The 25,915-nt window shown below is 36.6% G+C and overlaps 1 protein-coding gene across 3 annotated transcripts in view; it reads right to left on the minus strand.

The window, feature by feature from the left end:
- RDX (radixin) overlaps positions 1–25,915 on the minus strand; it is a 77,953-nt gene that overhangs the window by 10,881 nt on the left and 41,157 nt on the right. For 2 of the 3 annotated variants that reach the window (XM_058289048.1, XM_071212321.1), the window contains 5 exons: positions 21,719–21,849; positions 18,002–18,162; positions 17,081–17,173; positions 14,575–14,817; positions 13,186–13,346 (listed from right to left, as the gene is read on the minus strand). In XM_058289048.1, coding sequence (XP_058145031.1) covers positions 13,186–13,346; positions 14,575–14,817; positions 17,081–17,173; positions 18,002–18,162; positions 21,719–21,849 — 789 coding nt within the window. Of the gene's footprint in view, positions 1–10,827; positions 13,347–14,574; positions 14,818–17,080; positions 17,174–18,001; positions 18,163–21,718; positions 21,850–25,915 lie in introns of those variants that run through there. The other variant, XM_071212322.1, reaches the window with a different exon arrangement.

Genomic DNA, 25,915 nt, shown 5'->3' on the forward strand with positions numbered 1-25,915 from the left:
GAAGAGACACAACAAGGAAACAAAACATAGGAGTAGAGGTGGCTCAAGCCATTGGGGGACCTGAGGTTCAGTTTCCAATGCCTCCTAAAAAATAAAGACAAGTACACCATGAACAGAGAGAACAGAAAGCAAGTGCAAACAACCAGGGGGTAGAGATAAATAAATCTTAAAAAAGATAAAATAAAACAAGAATCACCTTTCCTCACGTTTGCAATGGCACCTTCATCATTTCTACCTAAGAGCTCATTGGAAGTATCCATATTTCTACCAATAGCCTCTTCAAAGCCAACTAGGCCTTTTCTAACTACATCTCACAATTCACCCTTTCTCATTTTTAAAGTCTTTTTACATTTTTGGTATTTGCATAGCTGCACCCTACTTTCCTGGTACCAAAATGTTTTAATTTGCTAGGTTGCTGAAATGCAATGTACCAGAAATTAGTTGGTTTTTACAATGGGGAATTATTAACTCACAATCTTACAGTTTTGAGGCCGTGAAAATGTCTAAATCAAGGCTGCATCAGGCAATGCTTTCTCCCCAAAGACTGGCTTCCGGTGACCCTGGACTCCGGTAACACATGCCAAGGCATACAGCAGCATCTGCTGGTCTCTGGTCTCTCCCTTCTCTGTCGGGTTTTCTTGCTTTCAGCTTCTGGTTTCAGTGACTCTCTGTCTAAATTTCATTCTCTTACAGAGAACTCCAGTAAGAGAATTAAGGCCCACTCTGGGCCATGCCGTACTGAAGTAACCTAATCAAAAGGATCTCCTACAACAGGCTTACACCTAGAGGAGTGGACTGGCTTTAAGAACAACATTTTCTGGGGTCCATCCAGCTTCAAACCATCACATACCCCATGAGAATAAATCATCCTTCACACTTTAAACCTGTAAGCTGTATTCACCTTATCTTAAAAACAGGAGCACTAAAATTTCAGGTTGGAGTTACCCATACAAAGCAGCTGAATGAGCCTGGTCTTCAGTGTGATGGAGTTTGTCAGGTCACTTCTACTCTGCATTCAACTTAAATTTAATATCTAAACCATTTAAAGAATAATGGTTAAAGGTCGTTTTCAGCTTACCTTGGACAATATAGCAACACTGGTCCCAGTGCACTCATTTGACCCCTTTGGCATTTGCATTTACCATCCTGACTTAAACAAAGGAAGAGGAGGAGCTAGCCTTCTGCTCCTTTAGGTGACAGCTTAAATGTCACCACCTCACAGAGACTTTCTGACCTTCCTTTCCCTGAGTATCATTTCCTTATATCCCCTAGCTCAGTCCCTTGCTTCTTTCATAGTATTAAGTTGACAGGAAATTGCTGCAGTTACAGGTCAGAGATAGTTGGCAATTTCATGTCTCAATCTAATGCTACAATTTAAAACTTGGATTCTTCTTCTAACTTATGTTTTGTCTTGCATATGGTAATAAGCCCGTTGGGGCAAGGAACTAGGCTTGACCACTAATATATTCTCGATGTCAGGTACTTGACTGACAGGTACTCACTAGGCCCTAAAATATTCAGATGACTAAATGAAAGGATTCCTCCCACCAAAAGTTCCTAGCAGCTCTGGAACAAAATCAAAACCCATCTTAACCTCTCCTGAGGCTTCTGAAGTAGCCCGAGGGCCTTTCCTAACCCCTAGCCCCAGGCAATCCTACTACTTAGCACAGCCCCGCCTCGGCTCTGGAGTTGGCTTTAGTCCCAGCCTCACCAGCCTCTGCTCATACAGCTGATGCCCCAGTAGTAACATAGCAAATTCACCTAAGGTGTGATTTATCCTGGAACCCCTATGCACATTAGCATTGAGACTGCCACTGGACATGCACTCAAGTGTTCCCTTGCCCAGAAGGGAAGCCAGGGAGGGAAACAGTACTTTTCCTGAGAAAACTGACCACAATAACCTCTACAGCCCTGGAGATGTTAGCAAGAGGTTGGTTACTCCCTCTCTCTCTGTAAAAATCTGTTTACTTATCTCATTGCCATGTTTGTTGTTTTTTTTTTAAAGATTTATTTTTTTATTTATTTAATTCCCCTCCCCTCCCCCGGTTGTCTGTTTTCTGCGTCTTTTTGCTGCGTCTTGTTTCTCTGTCCGCTTCTGTTGTCGTCACCGGCACGGGAAGTGTGGGCGGCGCCATTCCTCGGCAGGCTGCTCCCTCCTTCGCGCGGGGCGGCTCTCCTTATGGGTGCACTCCTTGCGCGTGGGGCTTCCCTACGCGGGGGACACCCCTGTGTGGCACGGCACTCCTTGCGCGCATCAGCACTGCACGTGGGCCAGCTCCACACGGGTCAAGGAGGCCCGGGGCTTGAACCGCGGACCTCCCATGTGGTAGACGGACGCCCTAACCACTGGGCCAAAGTCCGTTTCCCTGTAATTATTTCTTAACTCTTCATGGATGATACTTTAGGTTATCTCTTATTCCTTTGGACCTAACTCAAGCACTTACTGTTTCATAAATAAAGGAATTAATTACTTGAATGGATTAAATTATTTAAGTGCTGCATGGAAACATCCTTAAAAGATAAACATGGATGAAGATTTTCACTAGGAGGAATAATCTCATGGCCTTAAGGAGTTCAAGCCAAAGAGCATCAGCATCAGATATCTGGAGTTGGCAGAGGACTCTGGAAGAAAAATCACTTTCCTGTTCTTTGTTAGTATAAGAATTATGGGTAGGTTTGTGAAGGAACACTTTCCAGAAAATGCTGTACAATTAACTGAGGAAAACTGTTCTCATTCTATAGAACTATTCTCATTCCACTATCTCTTTACAATGCCCTTCTTGCTGCTAAAACTAGTACACATTTTAAATAACTTTATAGACATCCTCTTTCCAATGTGACACTGGGCACACACACTATTCACTTCTGCCCTGTAGTATCTGTGGCATCTTTCCAGGTGGTCCTTGACATCATCTCCTCTGGAGGTACTGCTCTTGCTTTGCCAGCACCTAACTGGTGGTGCTCACCAAGGTTCCGTACTAAACCATTTCTCTTTACTCTGACATTCCAAATTCAATTTGTCCAGAAAGAAAAATTATGGGTACACCCAAACTTGCTTCCCCTCATGATTTTCCAGTATTTCACAGCACCATCTTCTGAATCTCAAACTTCACTTTTTTTTTTTCTTCAAACTTCACACTTTTGCAATATAAACACTGGCAGTTTCAGTATATTCCCCATCTTTGGGGCCTCAATTCATTTGCATATGTAGTTTCTTCTATCAGGATAGCTTTCCTGTCTTTGCCCACCCAATGAAGACTCACTCATCCTTAAAGACTTGGTTTAGGGATCAATCCCAGGAAGCCTCCCCTGGAAACCCAAAGCAAGATTAGGTACCTTTCTTTCTTCTGTGCTCTGCAATTTATCCATCCCCTTCATTTAACACTGAGCATCTATGGTGAGACAGGCACTGAGTACAAATCAGTGTTCAATACAATAAAATTCCTGCCCTCATGGAGCGTACATTCTAGAGCAGAAGTTCTTAACCAGGGGTCCGTGAACTTGACTTGAAAAAAAATCAACTTATTTTCTCTGACCTCCAATGTTGAGTGTCATAAAACTATCTGCTGCTACATTCTGAGAGGGGGTCCGTAGAGCAAAAAAGGTTAAGAACCCCTGTTCTAGGAGGAGGAGACAAACATTATTAATAGGTTAAATATATAGTAGGTTATATGGTGATATATGCTATAAAGAAAAATAAAGAAGACAAATGGAAAGGGAATAGTGGGGGAAGGGCAATTTGAAACAAGGTGGTAAGGGAAGGCCTCATTGAGGTGACATTTAAGCAAAAACTGGAGGTGGCAAAGGAGTGAATCATGAAAATATATGAGAAAGCAGCATTCCAGGCTGAGATAACAGGAGTAGGACTGGCAGGCTTAAGGAATAACAAGGAAGCGTGACTACACTTTAGTAAGAGAAGGGGAAAGCAGCAGATGAGATCTGAAAGCTACAGTGAACTAGATGGAGTCAAGCAGTGAATGGTCATTGAAAAGGATATGGTTTTTACTCTGAGATGGAAAACCACTGGAGGATTTTGTGCAGAAGTGACACAGTCTGACTTATCTTTTAAAAATATCTCTCAGGCTGCTGTCTTAAGAACAGACTGTAAAATAGCAAGAGGAATCAAGAAAACCCACTGAAAGCTCTTGTAATGATCCAAGCAATCCTGGATGTATGGACAAGGGTGATAGGAGAGGAGGACCATGAAGGGGTCATATTCTAGATATATATTTTGAATGTTGAGCCAACAGATTTTCAGTTGGATTGGATGTGGGTTATGAGAAGAAGAGTCAGATAGTCAAGCTCTGGGCCTGATCAAGTGGAAAACTGAAATTGTCATTCATTAACTGAGAAGAGGAAGAATGAGGCAGGAGCAAATTTGAGGGGGTTAAGATCGTGAGCTTGGTTTTGACATAATAAATTTGAGACACTTCTTAGATATCTAAACGAAATATCATGTAGTTGGTAGATATATACTTCTGAATTCTGAAATTCAGGAAAAAGTTTGGCTGGAGATTTGAGAGTCTCCAGTGTACAGATGGTATTTAAAGCAATGACACTAAGAAAGCTGACAGATCAAGTACAGATAATGAAGGCCTGAGAGTTATGGGACATTCCGGTAGAAAGAGGCTGGAGAGGGAACCTTACTTGTTAACACATGAACACCCACCAACTGTTTGGATTACTGGGAGTAAACTGTAAACTATTCACTGCTCAGGCCAGGCCATGTATTTTTTGTCTCTACATACTTAGCAAAGGGCCTCGCCCACACTAATACACATATGCTGAGCTATACCTTCTAAAGAAATCGTGAGTAAAATCCTTAAAAGACAAACAAAAGACATTAAAAATGGACATATACCAAACTCACAACACTGACAGATTGAAGTATAAGAAAAACAAAATAACAGAAGTTACTATTTGTTAACATCTTCCATATGCCAGGCTGTAACAAAGTATTCCATGGATATTACTATAGTCAGTGCACACAAGATCAAGAGTATTACTCCCAGTTAACTGATGAGGGAATGTAGGCTCAAAATGGCTGAGTGGTTTCTCAAGGTCACATAGAGCAATTGCTCTGTAAATCAATGAAAGAATGAATGGTTCTATGAACGCATATGTATTAATGTATTTGTCTTATCATCTTATGGAAAGGGTTCAGCAATGCTTTTTGGCCTCCTATTTCAGTACTCATTTTATAACGCCATGAAGCAGAAAGCCTTTTAAATTTCTAATGTTTAAGAACCAAAGCATAATGGCTCAGAAATAAGAGGGGGCAGAGAACATTTTCCTACCCATATATATCACATCCAGGAATCTATAAGATGTACTTGCTTCTAGTCTTCCTAATGCTTTAGAATATTCTAAAAAAGTTTATTACCAATAACTTCCCCTAAACATGCAAAATTACTTTCCAATGGATACATTTTCTTCACATCTTTTTGCAGTCTTTCATACAGTCTATATCCCCAAAATTCATTATGCATACATATCCTTAAAACATCAGCTGTTAACCAATATGCAAATACGGCCCAGTGCATTCAACTATACCAAAAGGACTATGCTCTGGGTTCTAATTAAAAGTCATGCACTGCCTTGTACTCTAGTTTTTAAAAAACGAAGGTTTTCTCTCAGATATCTTAATAATACATATAGGTAATAAAATATCACTATTTCTTTTTTTAAAAGCGCATAATACAAATTACTAAATGGCACTGATTTTATTTTACCTGTCGACAAAAACTTTTTGCACATCTATCACCGACTTTAAAACTATGTTACTATTTATTGGAAAAAAGTTTAATCAACCCAAATGTTTTAAGAAATTAAAATGAACTATCATCACTTTATTTGCAAATATTAATGAAATAATTTAAAAAGGATAGTAGATCATTGAATTATGATTCCATTTACAGACTCTGAAAGGTTTTGTCTTTTAGGGCAAAGTGCTTTTAAAATACATATATTAAACAAGTTATAATATATTTAATCTATAAGCCAACAATAAGTCATTACATTTCAAAGTCGGTGGGAAGAAATCATCAGCCTGTAATTTAGATTACCAAGAGTATTTCTAGATTACCAAAAGAGTATCTACACCTATAAGCAAAAACCTTTATGGCCTAAAAATTGAGAACTAGATTAGATTAGGAATTGTATGGGAAGAAAAAAAATCTAAGATACATATAGATTTAACCAGATGCATCAAATCATACCTGTAGCAAAAGCTAATTTGATATGATTTAATCAAATGTGGTTTTCAACTTTAACAAACCTACAGAAATTTCTGGACAAAGTAAGTTGATCAAAACTGCCAAAGCCAGTGTGTATGTATGCTCTGAGATAATCTTCACTGAGTTGTGTTTTGATGAATATAACCTCTTCGAAATAAACTGAATTATTTTTCTACTCCAGAATACTGTTTTAAAAAATGCTTTAAGTGTTCTACAATAATGACATTACCAGGATCACCTGGAAGGAGAAAGGAGCTTGATAGAATTGTTATTATACGTGCCACTCTGAGGTAATAGTTTTCCAACTATAAACAAGTGTTAATCCAAAGTACACAGGTATTACCCTAGGCTAGGCATTATATTTTGAGAAGACAATACAGTGGAGTAAAAGTGTTCGTATGTGATTACAGAGAAGTATTCTGAAACAATCTGATTCAGAATTATGAAAGTAGTTATAAAAGCTAAAGTACAAGACAGCATAAGACCTGTATTTAGAATTCAGAACTTAATCCAGTTGTTTGTATTTTGAATTTTCAGTTCTCTTCTTATACCATTAAAGATCCCACAAGGTTACAGATAAAGGAACAGAAATGGAAGTATTAAGCATCCCAGAAGAGGTCATTAGGAAAACAGGAAGAAAAAATTATTGCTACATACAGTAAACACAAGAGCAAATTGCATCTTCAATACATATTCCTTTTGAATTCTCAGAAGGTAATAATACAATTCATTCCCATGGCTCCAGCTTTTCTTCAGACTAACTATATGTAGTTCTGTTATGCTTCCTTTATCCTCTGCACATGCTAGTATATCTTACATAGCAGCATGAATTTTTTCAAGCAAGGTTTAGTTATTGTTTCCTTTTATAACTGCTAATCCCCAAAGCCACTGAATGCTTTCAATCAAACTAAAACCACCTCAGCACAGGATTTGAGGCCCCATAAACTTCCTGCCCAACCCACTGTATTGTTACCATGTTACACTCAGGGCACAGTGACTAATGTTTTCTATTCCAGTCAAGACAGACTACTTTTCATCTCTGGACTTTTAACACATGTGTGTGTGTGTGTGTCTTCCTCTCTACCTCTTTTACTAGAACCTCCATTATCAAAAAAACATTTTTCTTCTTTGAAAACCGCGAAAACTCCTGACCCCATTAGACTTAACAACAGTAAATACAGATACCGCTAATTACCATACTTGGCCTGTCGGGTGGGTATTAAATTTGAGTCTTCCTAGAATGTTAGAAAAAACATTTGAAATTAGAGGCTTTACCTTTTACAACATCTTTAAATACCAACCAGTGTTTAAATTTTGACCTATCAAACGAAAATTAAGAAATCTGTCAGAGAACAAACATACTTAAAGAAACCTATATGGGGTCCTTATTTTCAATCGGTCACTTGTTTTCCTGCTATTGATCTTTCTCATGTTGTAGGAGCGTCCCTCATCACACAACTGTCTCTAGTCACAACTGAAATGTAAAAGCAAGTCAACAATTATATACATGGAATGAGGACATATAAAGATTGGAATGCTAAACCTGAATTTGTACTTTTCAGTATAAACAAGAATGAAGCTCCACATTTAAATGTTTTCTCTTATTCTTATTAAAGAGAGCCAAGCTTTAGTTTACTAATCAATCAGTTCAGTAAATTAAGAGCAGCAATTTCTTCTATTTTAGTTTTCAGCTTTAGCTTTTAAAAACCCTAATTTTTGTCATCATGTATACATGAAATTGTATGCTTGAATTCTGTAGACTTTTCAGTGAAAACAAACGGAAAAGGAAGAAGGTACTGCCTATAAGTCCAAGACATGCAAAAGCAGAAGCTAAACATCTTACTAAATTTGAAAAAAATAATTATCATGGCATATATTAAAATGGTGCAAGAATTTCACAAATTTAGATTTTTATCAAAAGCATCTTTCTAAGGAAACATAAATGATCTCAGAAATTCTGACCCATATCACCACTAGGAAAATGGACACTTGGCTATATAGACTTAGTAAAAGTAAAAAGCTAAAACCAATTTCACTATTTTCAGAAGCAAAGTAATTGACATGCATAAATATTAAAGTGAATCTAACTTTTAAATGATCATTAAATAAAGCGAACAATTAAAATAGGGTAATAAAAACAAGAATTAAATTGCATGCGTGGGACCAACTGGCTAGATATAAAACACATGGACAAATCTGGGCATACAAATATCAAATCAACAATATGGTGTTGCCATCTTAAAAGAAATCTGATATTGTTGGGAAACGGACTTTGGCCCAGTGGTTAGGGCGTCCGTCTACCATATGGGAGGTCCGCGGTTCAAACCCCGGGCCTCCTTGACCCGTGTGGAGCTGGCCATGCGCAGCGCTGATGCGCGCAAGGAGTGCCCTGCCACGCAAGGGTGTCCCCCGCGTGGGGGAGCCCCACGCTCAAGGAGTGCGCCCGTGAGGAAAGCCGCCCAGCGTGAAAAGAAAGAGCAGCCTGCCCAGGAATGGCGCCGCCCACACTTCCCGTGCCGCTGAGGACAACAGAAGCGGACAAAGAAATAAGACGCAGCAAATAGACACCAAGAACAGACAACCAAGGGAGGGGGGGAATTAAATAAATAAATAAAAATCTTTAAAAAAAAAAAAAAAAAAAAAAAAAGAAATCTGATATTGTAATAGATTAACAGCAAATGATCTAAGAGCTAAGATAAATGACTCTTATCACAATTAGTACTATTAAGTCTCTCAAACTATTATTTCCTATTTGTACCTACATCTTTCAAGACAGGCCAAAACAAAAGGTCTCAGTCACTGTAATCTGGTTAATAAACCATAGAATATAGTAGGCACTTAATAAAAATGTATGGGTTAAAGGTAATTAAATAAGAACCCTGGATCACTTAGTAGCTAGAGAAATCCAGAGTTAAAACATAAAGCTTTACCTTAAAATTCTGTGAGAAATGATGAATCCTTCAACTCTGAGAGCAGTATATATAACATCAAATCACAAAATTCTTCTATCATAGAATTTTAAATGAGCTCAGACTATTAAGGAGACAAAGCAATAAGATAGGATCTTTCCAGAGAGAAAAATGGAGGCTCTTAAAATTTTGAAAGGTGGATACAGATAAATTAGAAGAGATGTTAAGTATTAGCTAGGTCCACTAAGGAAAAAGCAGGATTAGGATTACTTCCTTGGTAAAGACAAGGATGAGAATGTGACTGATATGCTTTGATACAGAATGCTAACAGGACCCAATTTTCCTCTAGCCATCTGTGTGGAATGCAAGAAGTCAAACTGCCCTGGCATTTTATGAAGTTATCAAACATCTACAGAATCCACTGAGCTTTTGAAATGCACTTAGAAGTCTGCCATTTTAAGCAGTGGACAACAAGATAAAACACTATCTTCTAGATTAAAAAATGGAGAGAGAAAGTACAGAATAAGATAATACTGACGTTCTATTCATTTAAAACTTAAAGGAACCTGCCTATCAGTGGAGCTCCACATTTAAATGCTATCCCTTATTCTAATTAAAGACAGCTAAACTTAGGTTTACTAATCAATCAGTTCAGGAAATTATCAACCAAAAAAAAAGGCAGTCATTTCTTCTATTTTCACTTCCAGTTTCAGCTTTTTAAAAGACTGTGTGTGCACAATGCACAAGTGGAATGGTATACTTTTTGATTTAAAGAAGTGCTTCATCTTATCTTCATTTCTAAAAACATCAATCAATAAGGTGATCAAAATTGGGACAGAAAGTGGTGAGAATTTTGTATTCTTTAATCACAACATTAATATTTTTCTAATGATAACCAGAAGTGAGTTCCAATAAGTCTAAGGTAATTTAAAATGGTGATTCTAGTCACTAAAGAAAAAAGAAACTCAATTAGATAAAGCAAAATCTTATTATATAAAATTCCCTTTGCTTTTCTGATAGGAATAGAGTAAAAATGATCACCAACTACATTTGAAAGAAGAAACAGTAAAGTTAAACATTACTATAAACTGAGAAGATATCTGGCTTTTAAGACTATTCTTAGAATACATTTATCACTTGGTTATTTAAGGAACTTTATGTTAAAAATTAGTAAGAAGCTTTTAACCTAGAAGCAATTAACTTCTGGGTTAATGGTAACTGCTCTGTAATGTTGCTTTAAAAGAAGAATATGTATTACAATTAACACACTAAGAATATGTATTACAATTAGCACACTTAGCATACACTTCTTTCGAGAACATTAACATTTTAATAGTGAGATGAATCAATGACAATAAAACTATCCTTCTCAAGAAAAAGAAACTGAACACTATATAATAAAAGCAACGATTGGGAATTCTAAACTATTTTCTGTTGTCCAAAAAAAAAGATTTAATTTAATGATTTAATTTTCCCACAGAATTAGCAATCACTGTTATTTCATACCAAGAGAAGTAAAATTTGGGGAAAAGAATAAACTATGAAGATTTTGGAATTTTCCTACCCAATTCTCCTTTCTGAGACATGATGATTCATGGCTCTAAGAGATTATAATATTCAGGAAATCAGCAAGAAATCTACATTAAGTAATCTACATTAAATAACAACAGTGGACCTTGAAGGCATGTGCTTTTGTCACTTTATTGTTAACCAATGAATGTTATCCAAAATTATAGATGTAACTGTAACTGAATTGTACAACATAAAATTATGCTAATGGTAAAAACCTGTTGGAATTTACCACATACTCATTAATGTATTTTTACATTGCGATATGAACATGTGCTCTCAAGTGCTAATGATAAAAGTTATAATTGGTTTAATCACTATGAAAACCCATATTACAAATGGTTGTTCCTGATTAGAAAAATTCACACAGCTTTAAGAATGGAATAAATCCATTTTAACCCTAATCTACAAATAGATTATAAACAGCAAATATAACTGGAAGTTTTTCAACACTGATATTAAACTGATGTAGCAATGGTAGTGCACACAATTCAAAATGAGGAAAGTTAGTATAAATCCAGTGGACACCAGACTTTCACCTATAATGGCAATTGTTTTACTCTTTGGAAAAGTGAACAGTTATGTCTCAAAAAACTTAAATCATATGGTCTACCATCTGATGTGCTACAAGTAGAAACATCCTCAACCATATGGTTTTGAAATATGTGCACAACCACTGTACAACAGTCACTTCAAGGTTAACCAGTTATCTCTTATCCTACAAAGTCCAAAAAATATATTAAACACAACCTTTCCTTTTCATAATGTCTGCCCAGATTAATCCTTTTAATGTCAGCAATACCAAAACAGCACAAGAGATATTTTCAGACATAATCTGAATCTACTGTGCATGAAAAATGTTTAATAAAATGGCAATTTTAATAGATAAATGTAAATTTGAGTGCATAATACCAAATGGAAAATAGCTGAACCACACAGAGAAAAAAAGGCTTTCTCTATCTTCAAATCTACATGTTTTACAATAAAGAAAATGTTAGAACAAGTTAACTGGAAAGATTTCTTCAGTAAGACGTAAATGAAATTAATACAACCTAAGATTATAGAACTCTAAAATAGGTTTAACAAACCAAATTTAAGTATTCTTAGAGACTGAAAAAAATAAGCACAATGATTTAAAAACCAAATATGCTAAAATGATTATGTAATTACATCAAGAAATGAAGGTACAGACATTCTTCACATATAAGGGCAACATCTCTTTCATACATACACACACGCGCACACACACACAAACACATACACGTAACACTTTCTCAGACACAGAACACCCCTCCAGGAAGACAGTATACCAGTGAGAGCTTACAATTTTAATATATATTAGAGCCCCACAATTTAACTCAACAAAAAGGCAGTTAAAAAATTTAGCACTCTAAGGTATGCAGAAGGAAAACGAAATCTCAAAAATATTCCTTCATCACTGAATGTGTTTGAACAACCAGTTATCGCAGGTGTAGTAGTGAGGTAGTATTACTGTCCCCTTCTTGGGACCTCTGCCTTCATATGCTGCCCTTCCAGAAAGACCCAGGTTTTCCTTAATGATCAAAATCAGTTAACAATAAATGTAGATTTCCTTTTATTAAACATCTGTCTCTCTGATTCAACCTATGAAAAAGTAGTACTATTCAAATTTTTCAGATTAACTGTTATTTGCAGGTAGTGTTTCACCAATTAATTCTCTTGTGGAACTACTATGTGCTGTCTACACCCTTGTGAATCAGCAGGCAAAGAAAATCAAAGAACTGCAGAGATGAAACACCAGCCAGTTCATCTGCCAAAGATGACTGTAATTAAGTAAGCAAATAACAAATTTACAGTAACATAATTAAACTGGGGCTTAAAACAATTAACCACCACTGTACACTACACTGTTAAAATGTCCTAATCTTTTCATGATTCATAGCCATCTTCTACACAGTGATCAAAAACTGCCCACCCTACCTACCCTCATTTTAAACAATGCCAATGATCTGTTTGATGGCCAAATTATTACTATGGGCATGGTAGGATATGAGAAAGGCACACTGAGGAAATACAAGAATGTGGAAATGTTGGAAAGGGCAAGAGAAAACATAGTGCTCAATCTAAACACTAAGTCACCATTATGCTTTAAAATGTTCAAAGTGCTCAAACCACACATACATATTTGTTAGACATGATAATTAGTGTTAATCGTCAACAGAAAAAAAAAATGGAAAATAAAAAAATGTGAAAGTAGATGATGGAACACTGTTCTCCATTCCCTGGCCCAAAAGAAACAGAAAACCAAGCATGACACCATGCTGCCTTAATGTTGAAGAGCTCCCCTTAAATTTGTCTTTTAGCTACCACAGTCAAACTGGTATAAGTGCTTTGGCAAGGTGGGATGCATTCCATCACATCTGCAAAGGCCTGCTTTTCTCTGTTGGTGGTTCAGCTTATGAAGAACATGTATGCAAAATAACAGCTCTCACATTGCTTCAAACTCATCAATACGCTGCTTTGTATTGCCTTGTCGAATCTGTCGCAGAGTCTTGTACTTATCACGGCCTGCTTTAACATTCTCAGCATGAAGAACATCATTTTGAGTTTTCTTGGTTTCATCTCTGGCTTGGGCCAATTCTGAACTTAGTGCCTATATTTAGAAAATAAAAAGTATGCCTATTATTTTTTTTCTAAGTCTTATGAAAACTGTTTAAAACCACAAAAATACATACATAACAAATTTCTACACTTAGTCATAATTTTTTTTAATGAGGTATCAGGGATTAACCCAGGACCTTGTACATGCGAAGCAGATGTTCAACCGTGGAGCTACACCCACTCCGCTTATTCATAGTATTTTGTATACTATTCTAAATTTGCTTATCTTTTTCATTCAATACTTTAAAGGACTTATAAAAGGTTCTACATAGCAGTAATGTTACTGTAGAAGTAAATCTATACCATGAAAGAAGTTTTCTCCAAAACATCTTAGTATAAATATATCTATATTTACTAATAAATATTACAACTACCACACCTCATTTTCTTTATTCATATTGAAAGCTTTCATCAATTAAATTATACAACTTACCTGGAGAAAAGCTTTAACAATATTAAAATTTCCAATTTTGATCTAATTATGAACATTTAGTCAAGTGAACTTTGCCATTATAAAATCTGAATAATTCAGATACATAATTTTTTAAAAAGTAGTCTATTAATATCAGTTTTCCAACCTACATTTTACTGTTGCTTAACATAGCAGTATGACAACTTTTCTACCTTTTAAAATGGGCCAAGCTATAATTAACTTATTGGTTAAGACTTGATTATATAAGACTAACAAAAATTTTGCTGATGGGTTCATACATTGGATGAAATGAAATAATATGACTGTAGCTCAGGTCTAGCACTCACACACCAATCACAATGCCATCTAGTGTTAATCTTCCTCAAACCACACATTCCTTTTCTTAAAAACTTCTTGGAAGAGCTTTTTTAAAAAGATTTATTTTATTTATTTATCTTTCCCCGTTGTCTGCTCTTGTGTTCATTAGCTGTATGTTCTTCTGTGTCCGCTTGCATTCTCAGCTGCACCGGAAATCTGTGTCTCTTTTTGTTGCGTCATCTTGCTGCGTCAGCTCTCCGTGCGTGGGGCGCCACTCCCTGTGCACGGCAGCACCGCACATGGGCCAGCTCACCAGATGGGCCAGGAGGCCCTGGATTCGAACCCTGGACCTCCTATATGGTAGGCAGATGCTCTATCAGTTGAGCCACATCCACTTCCCCATACATTCCTTTTTAACAAGTGGCTTTATAGATAAGGAAAAATGCAAGTTATGACTTAAATGTGTACACAACTGCTACATTTTAAATACCTGGAGTTGCTTCTTAACACGTTCATTTTTCTGTGTTTCTGTTACACGCTCTTCCTCACTTCTATGGTTCATTACCCCCTCATTTGATAATTCAGCGCTAGCCTGCGCATTATTCTCATCATGTTCATCATGTTCATTTTCTGTTGGAGGAATGACTGGTGGTGGTGGAGGTGGAGGAGGGGCAGACATGACAGTTTTTAACTCTTCTTTGGTCTTTTCCAAATCCTCCTGGGCTGCAAATGCCTGAACATTAAAAATAAGTTACTTCAAAATTTGGTAATTATAAGGTACAAATCAAGCTTTCATCCTGCCTTTCAAATAGAAAATATATGTCAAGGTAATGAAAATAGACGCTATTGATGAAAGTCCTATTTTTATAGAATGCCAGCAGGTAGGAATAATAGAATTGAAAGCATCATTTGCAAATCTTAAAGTATTAATTCTGGCAAAGATTATTAGTTATTGCTAAAACAGTGCTACACCTAATAGATTACGTTTTAGCCGCCACAAGGAGAAAAATCTAACCAGGCAATGGAGGAATCAGACTGTCATTACCCTAATTCGATGATCAATTAAAAGAACTAACGGTGGGTAAGTGTCTTCTGATATGATACAACATGAAGTATCCAACATCACCAAAGATTTAGGTGATAATATTGTCCTGTTTTGCCTGGAAAAGTCCTGCTTTACACTGTTGTCTGGGTGTACTTCTTAGTAATACCCACGTCCACTCTCAAAAGTATTCCAGTTTCAGTGACAAATTATATGGATGTCCCAACTATGATGGCTGCTAGCTAAGAACATCTAACTTGACTGCTTTATGTTTTTAGAATTAACTTCCAGTTTACAGAAACACTGGGGATAAAAAGACAGCTAAATGACACCATAAGGAAGCAACCAGATAAACAGAGAAGTATGATATTCTGTAGGTCTCCTCAAAAAGTAGAAAGTGGGACTGAAAAAAAAAAGTGGGATTGTTCTAGATTAAAAGAGACTTAAGAGCAAACAGATACAATGAAAAATCCGACTTTGAATACTAGCCTAGCAACCTTATAAAAGACTTACTGGATCAACTGGAAAATTTTTAATATAGCCTGATATTAGATAAGATAAAAATTTACTGAAATGGAAAATAGCATGTACAGTCTGATCTTGTTTTGAATATATTAATATGTACATACACAAACACAGAGAAAAAAATCCCAGAAGGATTATATAGTAAGATGTTTCAGTAGTGATCCTGGTTTATGGGACTGTGATTTTCTCCGGAACGTAAATTCACAGAATTTATATGTATAATATGCTATTTTCAAAAGTTATATGTCTCTGAAGTTCATAAATCATTCCTGTAAGGGACCTGTAAAATTCTAATAAAGAAAGTAGTGTAACAGGTAGATTAACAGGGCTTTAATCCCTTTTAAGTTTTATAGAAGTACAAACATACATATTATCAGTCATTTCCAATATAATTTAAACTGCTAAAAAAAGTTTTAAGTAAAAGTGAAAGAAAAGTGTTTTCTCTAAGTAAGTGTATTTTACTGTAGAAAAATCATAGGACTACATACCTACTTTGAGTATAAAAAATGATTATAGTTGCATTTCAGAGTTAATGTCATTTAAAGTTTTAATTAAGCTCTTGATAATATAGTTGCCAACCTTCCAACTTAATTCTTGATTTGTGTGTGTGTGTGCGTGTCCTACTTCAGACATTGACAATTTCACCTACTTAGAAATTTCAGTATTTTCACTGCATCCCTCTAATTCACTTCATATTCATTTAGTTGCCATGTCCTTTTGAGTCTACACAAAATCTCTGAACTCTTTCCATTTCTGTTTAATCTCACTGCCCTATCTTTAGTTTGAGTTTTTATCTCTTAACTAATCTTACACACTATCCCAATCCATCTTTCATAGTGCATTCTAGTTTTATAAAATCCTATCTGATCATTTTACAACTCTCTTTTGAAACTTTCAGAGCCCAATGTCCACAGATACTCTCCACCATCACCCCCATACCCCCATTTCACATAGCAGGGCATTTAACACCTTTCACAACTTAATTCCCTATTACCTAACTTTCCAGACACATCTCCCAACATTTTTGAACCTATACTCTAAGCTTTGGTCATTTACTGTCACTTTAAAATGTCATGTACTTTCCCAACTCCTACACCCATTCCCTCTGTCTGGAACAACTACCTCTTCGGTCCCTAATCACACCCAAACTTTTCTGTCCCCAAAATTTGATCTATTATTCAAGACCCAGCATAAACTTTTAAAAGTTTCCCCAAAATCTCTCTCACTCCACAGAAATTAATCAAATCTTTTGGATTCCCAAAGTATTTAACTTACATCAAGGGGTTTTTACTACAATACACATAACACACACAAAAAAGATTCCCTTCTAAATTGACAGCATCTTATATTCATCTATAAAAACTCAGCATATTGCTGGGTACAAAACAGGTATTAAATAAATGCTATGAATGAACAGAGAAATTATTACTTTGTGCTGCCACTCAGTAGCTTCCTCTTCCTTTTTCTTCTTGGCTTCTTCTAGAAGTGCAATCTTAGCAGTGAATTCAGCAAGTTCTGCTGCCTGAAATAAACAGTATCATTACCAAGACAAAAAACAATATATTTTCAATAATCCTGTGATATAGTATGTCAATAAAACTTCAATATACATGCTCTGGCTCTTCTTATACAATGTTTCTCTTAGCTAACCCTCTATTTAAAAAATGGTAATATTTTTTAAAGTCTTAATTTCATAACAAGAACTTAAAATGTGTAACTTAAGAGCTATTTCTCAAATTTTATCAATAAACTATTTACTAAAGACTACAAAGGGAAAAATTTATAACTATATAATGCTTTATAGTTTAAAGAGCACTTTGTCAAACAATCTAATCTGATTTCTCAACAATTCCCAAATAATCCTGAAAAAAGGCATTATTTCTTTTTTCAAAAGAGAGTACTAAGGGTCAGTAAGACCCAATAACAAATAGGAAGTAAATGCCTTGACCAATATTTTAATTTAGGATCGTCTAAGTGCCATGCCTACGCCTCATGACAGGCACTTCCACTAAACACTGTGGCCTAAATTATCTTACAGGAACAAGAATTCATAGTGTCAATTTATCTAAAGCAAAACATGTCAGTTAACTTATCACAGAACTGTCCAAAGGATCAGAATCTTTTGTTGGCAATAGATACCATTTATAAACAGACTATAAAATAAGGTCTTTTATTCTGTTTCATTTAAGCAGAAATGAAATTTTTTGGTTTATTTCCAATACTTTGTTATTAAGTTACTTGCACCTTTGGTTTACTTTCCAGAAGTTATACTATACTTAGTTTTAGAAGGTTCTTTTGATGCTTTAAATTTTTCTTTTTCTCTAAGATGGACTTAAAACAGGTTCCTTACTAGCTGTTCCTGATTCTTCATCTGATCAGCAGCCTGTTTTGCTATGGCAGATTTGGCCTCTTCAGCAGCTCGACGCTCCTTTTCAAGTCGTTCTGCTTCTTCCTTTGCGCGTTTCCGTTCCTGGTCCAGCTCAAGAGCTTTGCGAGTCTGTTCTTCTAGTTCTGTCAAATGTTTATGTATTTATATCCCCCCCAAAATGATTAAGTCTAATTATTCTCATGATCAAATGTCAAAATATTACAGTAGCAAGGACTTTTAAGAGGTACAATTTCCAAAAGTCACCACATATGCAAATACACCTCATTATTAACTTGGCAAGAGCCTAATCATTTTTAAAAATCATTTACACAATTCAAAAATAAGAAAATGAAAATCTTTAGCAATTCATGTTAAATCAAAACTAGAAGAACAAACCTGTTGTGATTGACTTTAGTAAACATTTTATCATCTACTTTGGAAATTTATCTAAACTAAGCACTAGATAAAGTAAATCAAAGAAATTAAGACTTAAAAGTTAATTTACTGTCCCAACATAGGGATTTTGAGATGAATTACATGAATTTTCAAAATTAAGAGTTACTGGTACATATGGCATGAAGACAACTAATATTTGGAGACAAATTACATAAATTTTAACGTTAAGTATGTAGGTCATATCAATCTCTTTTCCTTATTTCAATAAGATGAATGGTAAAGAAAAATATTACTAGCACAAAAACAGAAAAGCATTATATTTGAACTTAAAAACACTAATTGTAAACACTGTTTTGACAATTATTGTTTAATAGCAAGTAGGTTCTGTGTTAGAAGACAATAGAATGTCAATTATTAGAGGGTGCAATCTCCCAAAGACTCTCTCTTACTGTATACTTTAGAAAAGAGGGAGAAAATCTGAAAATCTACATGCCATGAGGTTTGAAAACTAACTATAATATACAAATGTCTCACCTTTCTTAATTTTGTTGTGCTTAACAAAAACAAAGAAATGAAAATTAAGACTCAGGAGGCTAGAGGGTTGGGAAAGAAAAATGACTCTGCCTAGGCTTTAAATCCTTGAAAAACTAATGGAAAAATTCCACATGGACATTTGGCTATAAAAATGAAGTAAGATAACACTGGATGTTATCACAGCTAAATTCTAGCACTACTCCTTTTGCCTATTACCACATTGTCATGCTTACTTCCTTCACGCACTCGGAACTACATAAATCAGATATTTTTTACTCTGTCTTCCCTCAGTAAAATGTAAGCTCCATGAAAGCAGAGATCTTATTTTTTCAAAATACTATCTCCAAAAAAGAAAACTGTAAAACAATAAAAAAACAAAACAAAAACTGTATCTCCAAATCTAGAACATTACCTAGCATACCCTAGGTACTAGGTGCATAATATGCATCCAAAATTAATGAAATCATACACCCCAACTCTTTCCTATGGTTTGTCTATTTTTTGTTTAGGTACTAGGGCCGGGGATTGACCCTGGGACCCTGTATGTGAAAAGCTGGTGCTTAACCACTGTGCTCCCCTGGGTTGGTTTTTTCATTTGTTTGCTTGCTGTTTGGTTTTTTGTTTGTTTGTTTTAAGGAGGCTCCAGAAACCAAACCTGGGACCTCCCATGTGGGAAGCAGTAGCTCAACCACTTGAGCCACATCCGCTCCCATGGTTGTCTTTTAGAAGGTACGAATTTACTTCAATACTTGTTGGAATAGCAACTGAATGCAGTCCTGGCCATATTATATATCACATTTAGTCACCAATATAAATTAAAGCTGGTAAATAAAAAATTTTTTGAATGAAGATTAAGTAATTTAACAGTGATGTATCATAGAAATGTAAAATGGTAATATGGTTCTATCTAATGATTCATGATTCATTTAAAATAATGACGTCAGTGAAAAAAATTTTTAAATAAGATGACTAATGAATTATAAAAAGTTCTTTATAAACAAAAATATTATAGATGAATTTACTAAATATCCCAACTTATATGTAAGTCAACATTTCTGGATTTGAATGAAAATGTACCATAAATTACAAGACAATCATGAGACAGGGCAGTCTGGGAAAGCTTTATTATTAGAAATTAAAAAAAAAAAAAAAAATCAAATTGGATGTCCTTTACATGTCCTTTGCCTTAGGATGACTGATTTGAAATTATGTCTTGGTAATAAGGATGCTCTATATTCTTTAGCGCTTCTTTACTTGAGTAGTTTTCTGTACATAAATCACTAATATTTTTATTATACATCCTAAATAAAATAAGATTGAAAGACTTAGTAAGTAGCTACCATTCACTCAGAAAAGGTGTTACGTAAATGTAAAAAAGTGCTATCAATCTTTTTTCCTAACATACTCTGGTATGTTACAGCATCCCCTCCTCTAAGAGTATTGCTTATAATATTCCCATGATGCTGGGTACTCATTACCTCATGTCATTAATATTTAATATATACTTTATTTTTGCTAACTATATAGACTTTATACATACTCCCATGTGTGCTATATATTTGTATTTCTAGAATGCAGCACAAAGTAGGCACTTCATAACTGTTGGCTTTAACTGATGAAAAAGGCACCAGAATGGTAGAAACAGCATGAAGTTGGAATTCAAGAACCAAGTCCTGCCCTAAATTGTGGACCTCAAGCAAGTCCCTAAACTGTCCTAGGGCTTTGAACTAAATAATTTCTAGGTCTTTTCTAACACTGAGAAGCAAGGCAGAATAAAACCCAGGATTTTTCTATTTCTTCCCTCAGAAATTTTATTTCCAATGTTGTTGGCACTGGAACAATAAACCAGTTTGTGGATTAGCAGTCATCTTTGTGACATCACCCAACCCCATTTACAAATTATTCTACCCACGATTCAAGAGCACCTACCCGCCCAAGCAGGCTGTGTAAGGAATGAAAATAAACCTTAAATAAGACCACTGGCTAGTGCTAAAAACTGAATGGCTGGTTCAACTAGTTGTTAGGCAAAGCAGTTGTTGATTCTAGTGTAGATAAATAGATGGTTTACCTTTCATGTTATCTCCTAAGATCCCACTATTAAAAAAGGAGCAAAACATCTTAATTTGCTCAATACCTTTTTTCTTTTGTACTCCCTACTATTAGTTGTTTGCAAACAGTATATCCTAGAGTTACAACACTTTCTAAATGCAATGTACCCTTTCTATACACTGAAGCATTTTGGTAGGTACTGCCTAGAAAGTAAGTTCCAAATGTGTTACCAAAAAACGCACAAAAAACAAAACACTCTCTGTGTTATTTTCTAATACAGTGAAACCAAATATTTTTCAGGGGTTGGGTTCAAAGTCAGTTTTTAAAAATTTATATAGTCAGAATAGCTTGAAAGGTTTTAAAGTACTTAAATGCCCATAAAGTACTGTCTGACTGCTTTTGTTTAAATGCCATAAAGTATTGAATGTGCTTTTATTTATGAAACCCTGAAAATAGGTATAAAATATAGGGATTTATAATATGAGTATACATGCAAAATATTAGAATGTTTATGTAAACGAAAGAGAAAGAACACACGAGGCACTATAGTTGACTCTGCCTCAACTAAGTATGTTTTTGATGTGAGTCCATCAAATATAAATTTAACAAAATCAAATGGAATCATCCTACATAAGACAAATAAGATTTAAAAGTAAGGAAATACTACTACCAGAAAGCGGAGCAACCATTTCAGATCCATATTCAGAAATAAATGTCTACCTTTCTGGGCTTTCATGGTCTGTTCTTCAATTTGCCTTAGACGTTCCATTAGTTCTTCCTTTTCACGCTCTATTCTTTCCTTTTCTTTTTCTGCGATTTCTCTTTTCTTCTTTTCATTCTCTAATTGTGCCCTTAAAAAGAATTGCATTTGCTTTGTTACAAATTAATAAACAAATATTATGTGACACGAGAACTATAAATCAGCTAAGAAGCATACATATTTTAAGTCTTCATTACGTTCAGTTATATTAAAAATAGCATATGTTTAAAAATATAGGACTATGCTTTACATATATCCTTATGCACAAATATATATTACTGGGGTCACAGTAAAGATAGGCAATGACTGTTTAAAATAAAATATGTCAGTCATTTTAGGGAGATTCTGAAGGGACAAGTTCACAAAATTGCTAGGAAAGTTTAACGACCTAATCTATCCCTTGTGTGCAAAACAAATTTTTAAGGCAGACTAGAGTGGGAAAAAAAAAAACAGGTTTCCAATTTGCACACTGAAAAAACTTTAACAACAAATGGTTAAGTCAGCCCAAAAAAGTTAACTACCTGGTTGCCACACCCAAGAAAATGCCTTCTTTAGTAGAAGCCCTCCGTTGGGGAAATAAAGCCTTGGAGGGACCACACCAATACAAGAACCTTAAAAGTAAAATAACCAGGGAGGTCAATTTTCAATCATTAAAAATGAATTAAGGGAAGTGGATCTGGCTCAACTGATAGAGCATCTGCCTACCACATAGGAGGTCCAGGGTTCAAACCCAGGGCCTCCTGACCTGTGTGGTGAGCTGATGCACACAGGGAGTGCCGTGCCATGCAGGGGTGTCCCCTGAGTAGGGCAGCCCCATAAGGAGAGCTGTCCCATGCAAGAAAAGCGCAGCCTGCCCAGGCAGGAGTGGCGCTGTGCAGATGGAGAGCTGATGCAGCAAGATGATGCAACAACAAAAAAGAGATGCAGATTCCCAGTGCTGCTGACAACAATGCAAGCGGACAAAGAGGAAATACAGCAAATGGACAGAGAGAGCAGACAAGGGGGGGGGAGAGGGAAGAGGAGAGAAATAAATGTTTTTAAAAAATGATTTAATGCAACATTTTAAAAAATTAATTAAAAAATGATCTAAGGGAGTGGATGTGGCTCAAGGAGTTGAGCTACTACCTCCCACACGGCAGATCTAGAGATCAGTTCCCAGTGCCTCCTGAAAAAACAAAAACTCAGGGAAGCCAATGCAGCTCAATGGTTGAGTGCCGGCATCCCACCTACAAAGTACCAGGTTCAATTCCCTGTGCGTAGTACCTCAAAAAAAAAAAAAAAAAAGACATGGGACTCTCTTCTCTCCCAAATATCTAGAGGACAGGCCAAAACAGCCAGGAAAAAAAATCTTCTAGGGTTTAGGACAACAGGGGAAGGCTGGACACTGCCCAGAAGTGAGCAGGGAGAACTATGATGGCAAAACTGAGAGTTAAAAGCTGCCAGCATCCTGCCAACATGGTAGATACTTTTGAATACTCAGGCCTGGGGAGGGGGGTGGGATGTCAGCTACGAAGGGGTCCCAGGGATCCACATCCCCAGGAAACGGAAGAGAGAGAGACACACACAGCCTAAAGCTGACTTGGCTTTTTTTTTTTTTAAGATTTTTTTTTTCTCCGCCCCCTACCTCCTGACCCCACGGTTGTCTGCTCTCTGCATTCGCTGTGGGTTTTTCTGTGTCCGCTTACATTCTTGTCGGGCAGCACCAGGAATCTGTGTCTCTTCTTTGTTGCATCATCTTGCTGTGTCAGCTCTCCATATGTACGGCACCACTCCTGGGAGGGCTGCGCTTTTGTTGTGCAGGGCAGTTCTCCTTGCACGTGGGGCACCCCTACGCAGGGGACAGCAGCTCTGTGTGTCAGCCAGCTTCACCACATGGGTCAGGAGGTCCTGGGTATTGAACCCTAGACCTCCTATACGGTAGGCAAACGCTCTATCAGTTGAGCCACATCCGTTTCCCCCGACTCAGTTTTTGACCTATAAATTTGGTCTGCTGTGTCCAGTGAGCCCAGGCAGGGGGTGGGGTTGGGGGTTGGAAGGTGGGATGGGGAGGAGCCATTGTTTACCTTGGTGTATCCTGCAAGGGACTTGAAGAGATCCAATCCTCTCAAGTTCCCTCTACTAACTGGGACTGGCTGTTGAAGATGCAGAGGAGGAGAATGGAATTATTATATAATGGAAGGGGGCTGCCAGCAAAGGCTGGAGAACTGCCTCTGAGAAGTTTGAAATATATGAAGCTCTTAGCCTCCAGGCAGGATCCGCTATCACACTGATCTGTCAGGTCCACCTTGCAGCAAACACACTCTAAACAGGCACTGAACTGAGAGGGTTGCCTAAGAATGCCATCTGCTAATGGACTGAGGAAGTTCATGGGAGGAAATTAAAGTAAATAAAAGAGGCTTCTTTCACAGCCTCCCTCCCCAAGGCTCTAGGAAGCAGGTTCTATAACCCATTACTGAGTCCAGGGCAGAGAGCTAAGCAGTAACAGGGACAATTCTAAAGACCTAGAACAGGATGAACCAAGAATCAAAGAAGAGCAGTAACACACAGCCTCCCAGCACTACACCCCTATGAAAGAGAGAAAAATTAAGCATCTGAGTAACCTCACTATCCTAAGGCTAGACATCAGTAAAAAATTACAAGCCATCCTAACAAAATGGAAGAAATGGCCCAAGCAAAGGAATATATCAAAGCTCCAAAAGAGACAAAAGACTGGAGACAACTAATCACCGAGATGCACACAAATTTCCAGTATCAGATTAATGAGTTGAAAGACAATATGGCTACAGAGATAAAGGACATCAAGAGGACACTGAGGGAAGCGGATGTGGCTCAGGTGACTGGGTTCTCACTTATCACAAGGGAGGTACCTGGTTCAGATGCTGGTACCTCCTAAAGAAGACAGCAGGATGGTGTGAGGGGCAGGCATGGAAAGCTGACACAACAAGAGACACAGGAAGAGGGAACATAATAAGAGACACAACAAAGCAGGGAGCAGAGGGTCCTGGTGCCTCCTAAAGAAGATAGCAAGCTGACATGACAGACAGGAGTGGTGAGGTGACATGACAAGATGACAAGAGACATGGGGAGGAAAAACGATGAGACACAACAAAGCAGGAAGTGGAGGTGGCTCAAACGATTAGGCAGTTCCCTCCCACATCAGTTCCCAGTGCCTCCTGAAAAAAAACAGACACAGCAAGTGAAAACAAGGGGGGGTTGGGGAGAAATAAATAAAATAAATCTTAAAAAAAAAAAAGAGGACACTAAGCAAGCACAAAGAAGAATTTGAAAAGTAACAGTGCTCATGGGAATGAAAGACACAATAGGTAGGATTAAAAACACATTAGAGGCATACAACAGCAGAATTGAAATGATAGAAGAAAGATTAAGTGATACAGAATACAGAACAGCTGAACTAGAAGAGAAAAAAGAAGAGAGTAAGAAAAGAATGGGGAAAAAAATTGAGCAGGGGCTCAGGGAGTTGAATGATAACACAACATGCAACAACATGTGTGTCTTGGGAGTTACAGAGGAGAAGAGAAGGGAAAGGAACAGAAAGAGTACTGGAGGAAATAACAGCTGAAAATTTCCTAGCTATCACAAAAGAAATGAACTTACATGCCCAAGAAGTGCAGCATTACCCAATCAGAATAAGAGCAAATAGAACTATGCCAAGACACATACTACTCAGAATGTCGAATGACAAAGATTAAAAGAAATTCTGAGAGCAGCAAAGGAAAAGCAAAACATCACATACAAAGGATGCCCAGTAAGACTTAGTGCAGATTTCTCATCAGAAACCATGGAGGCGGGAAGACAATGGCATGATACAATTAGGATAATGAAAGAAAAAAACTACCAGCTGGGAATTCTTTATCCAGCAAAATTACCCTTCAAATATGAACATAAGTTAAAAATATTCACAAAGAGAAACAGAGTTCATAAAAAAGAATCCACATTTGCAGGAACTAGAAAGGGAAGCTACATTGCCTGGGGGAAAAAAAAAAAAGAAGAGATGCTTAGAGGAGAGTAAAGAAGAATAGCACTAAGGATAACCAAGAGAGAAAAAAGACGGATAAAAATAAGATATGACATATGAAAAACGAAGAATAAAAATGGTGGAAGTAAATAAAGCATTTTTAGTAATACAATTGAATGTG

Source organism: Dasypus novemcinctus, chromosome 27, assembly GCF_030445035.2.
Source record: "Dasypus novemcinctus isolate mDasNov1 chromosome 27, mDasNov1.1.hap2, whole genome shotgun sequence".
Taxonomy (NCBI): Eukaryota; Metazoa; Chordata; class Mammalia; order Cingulata; family Dasypodidae; genus Dasypus; species Dasypus novemcinctus.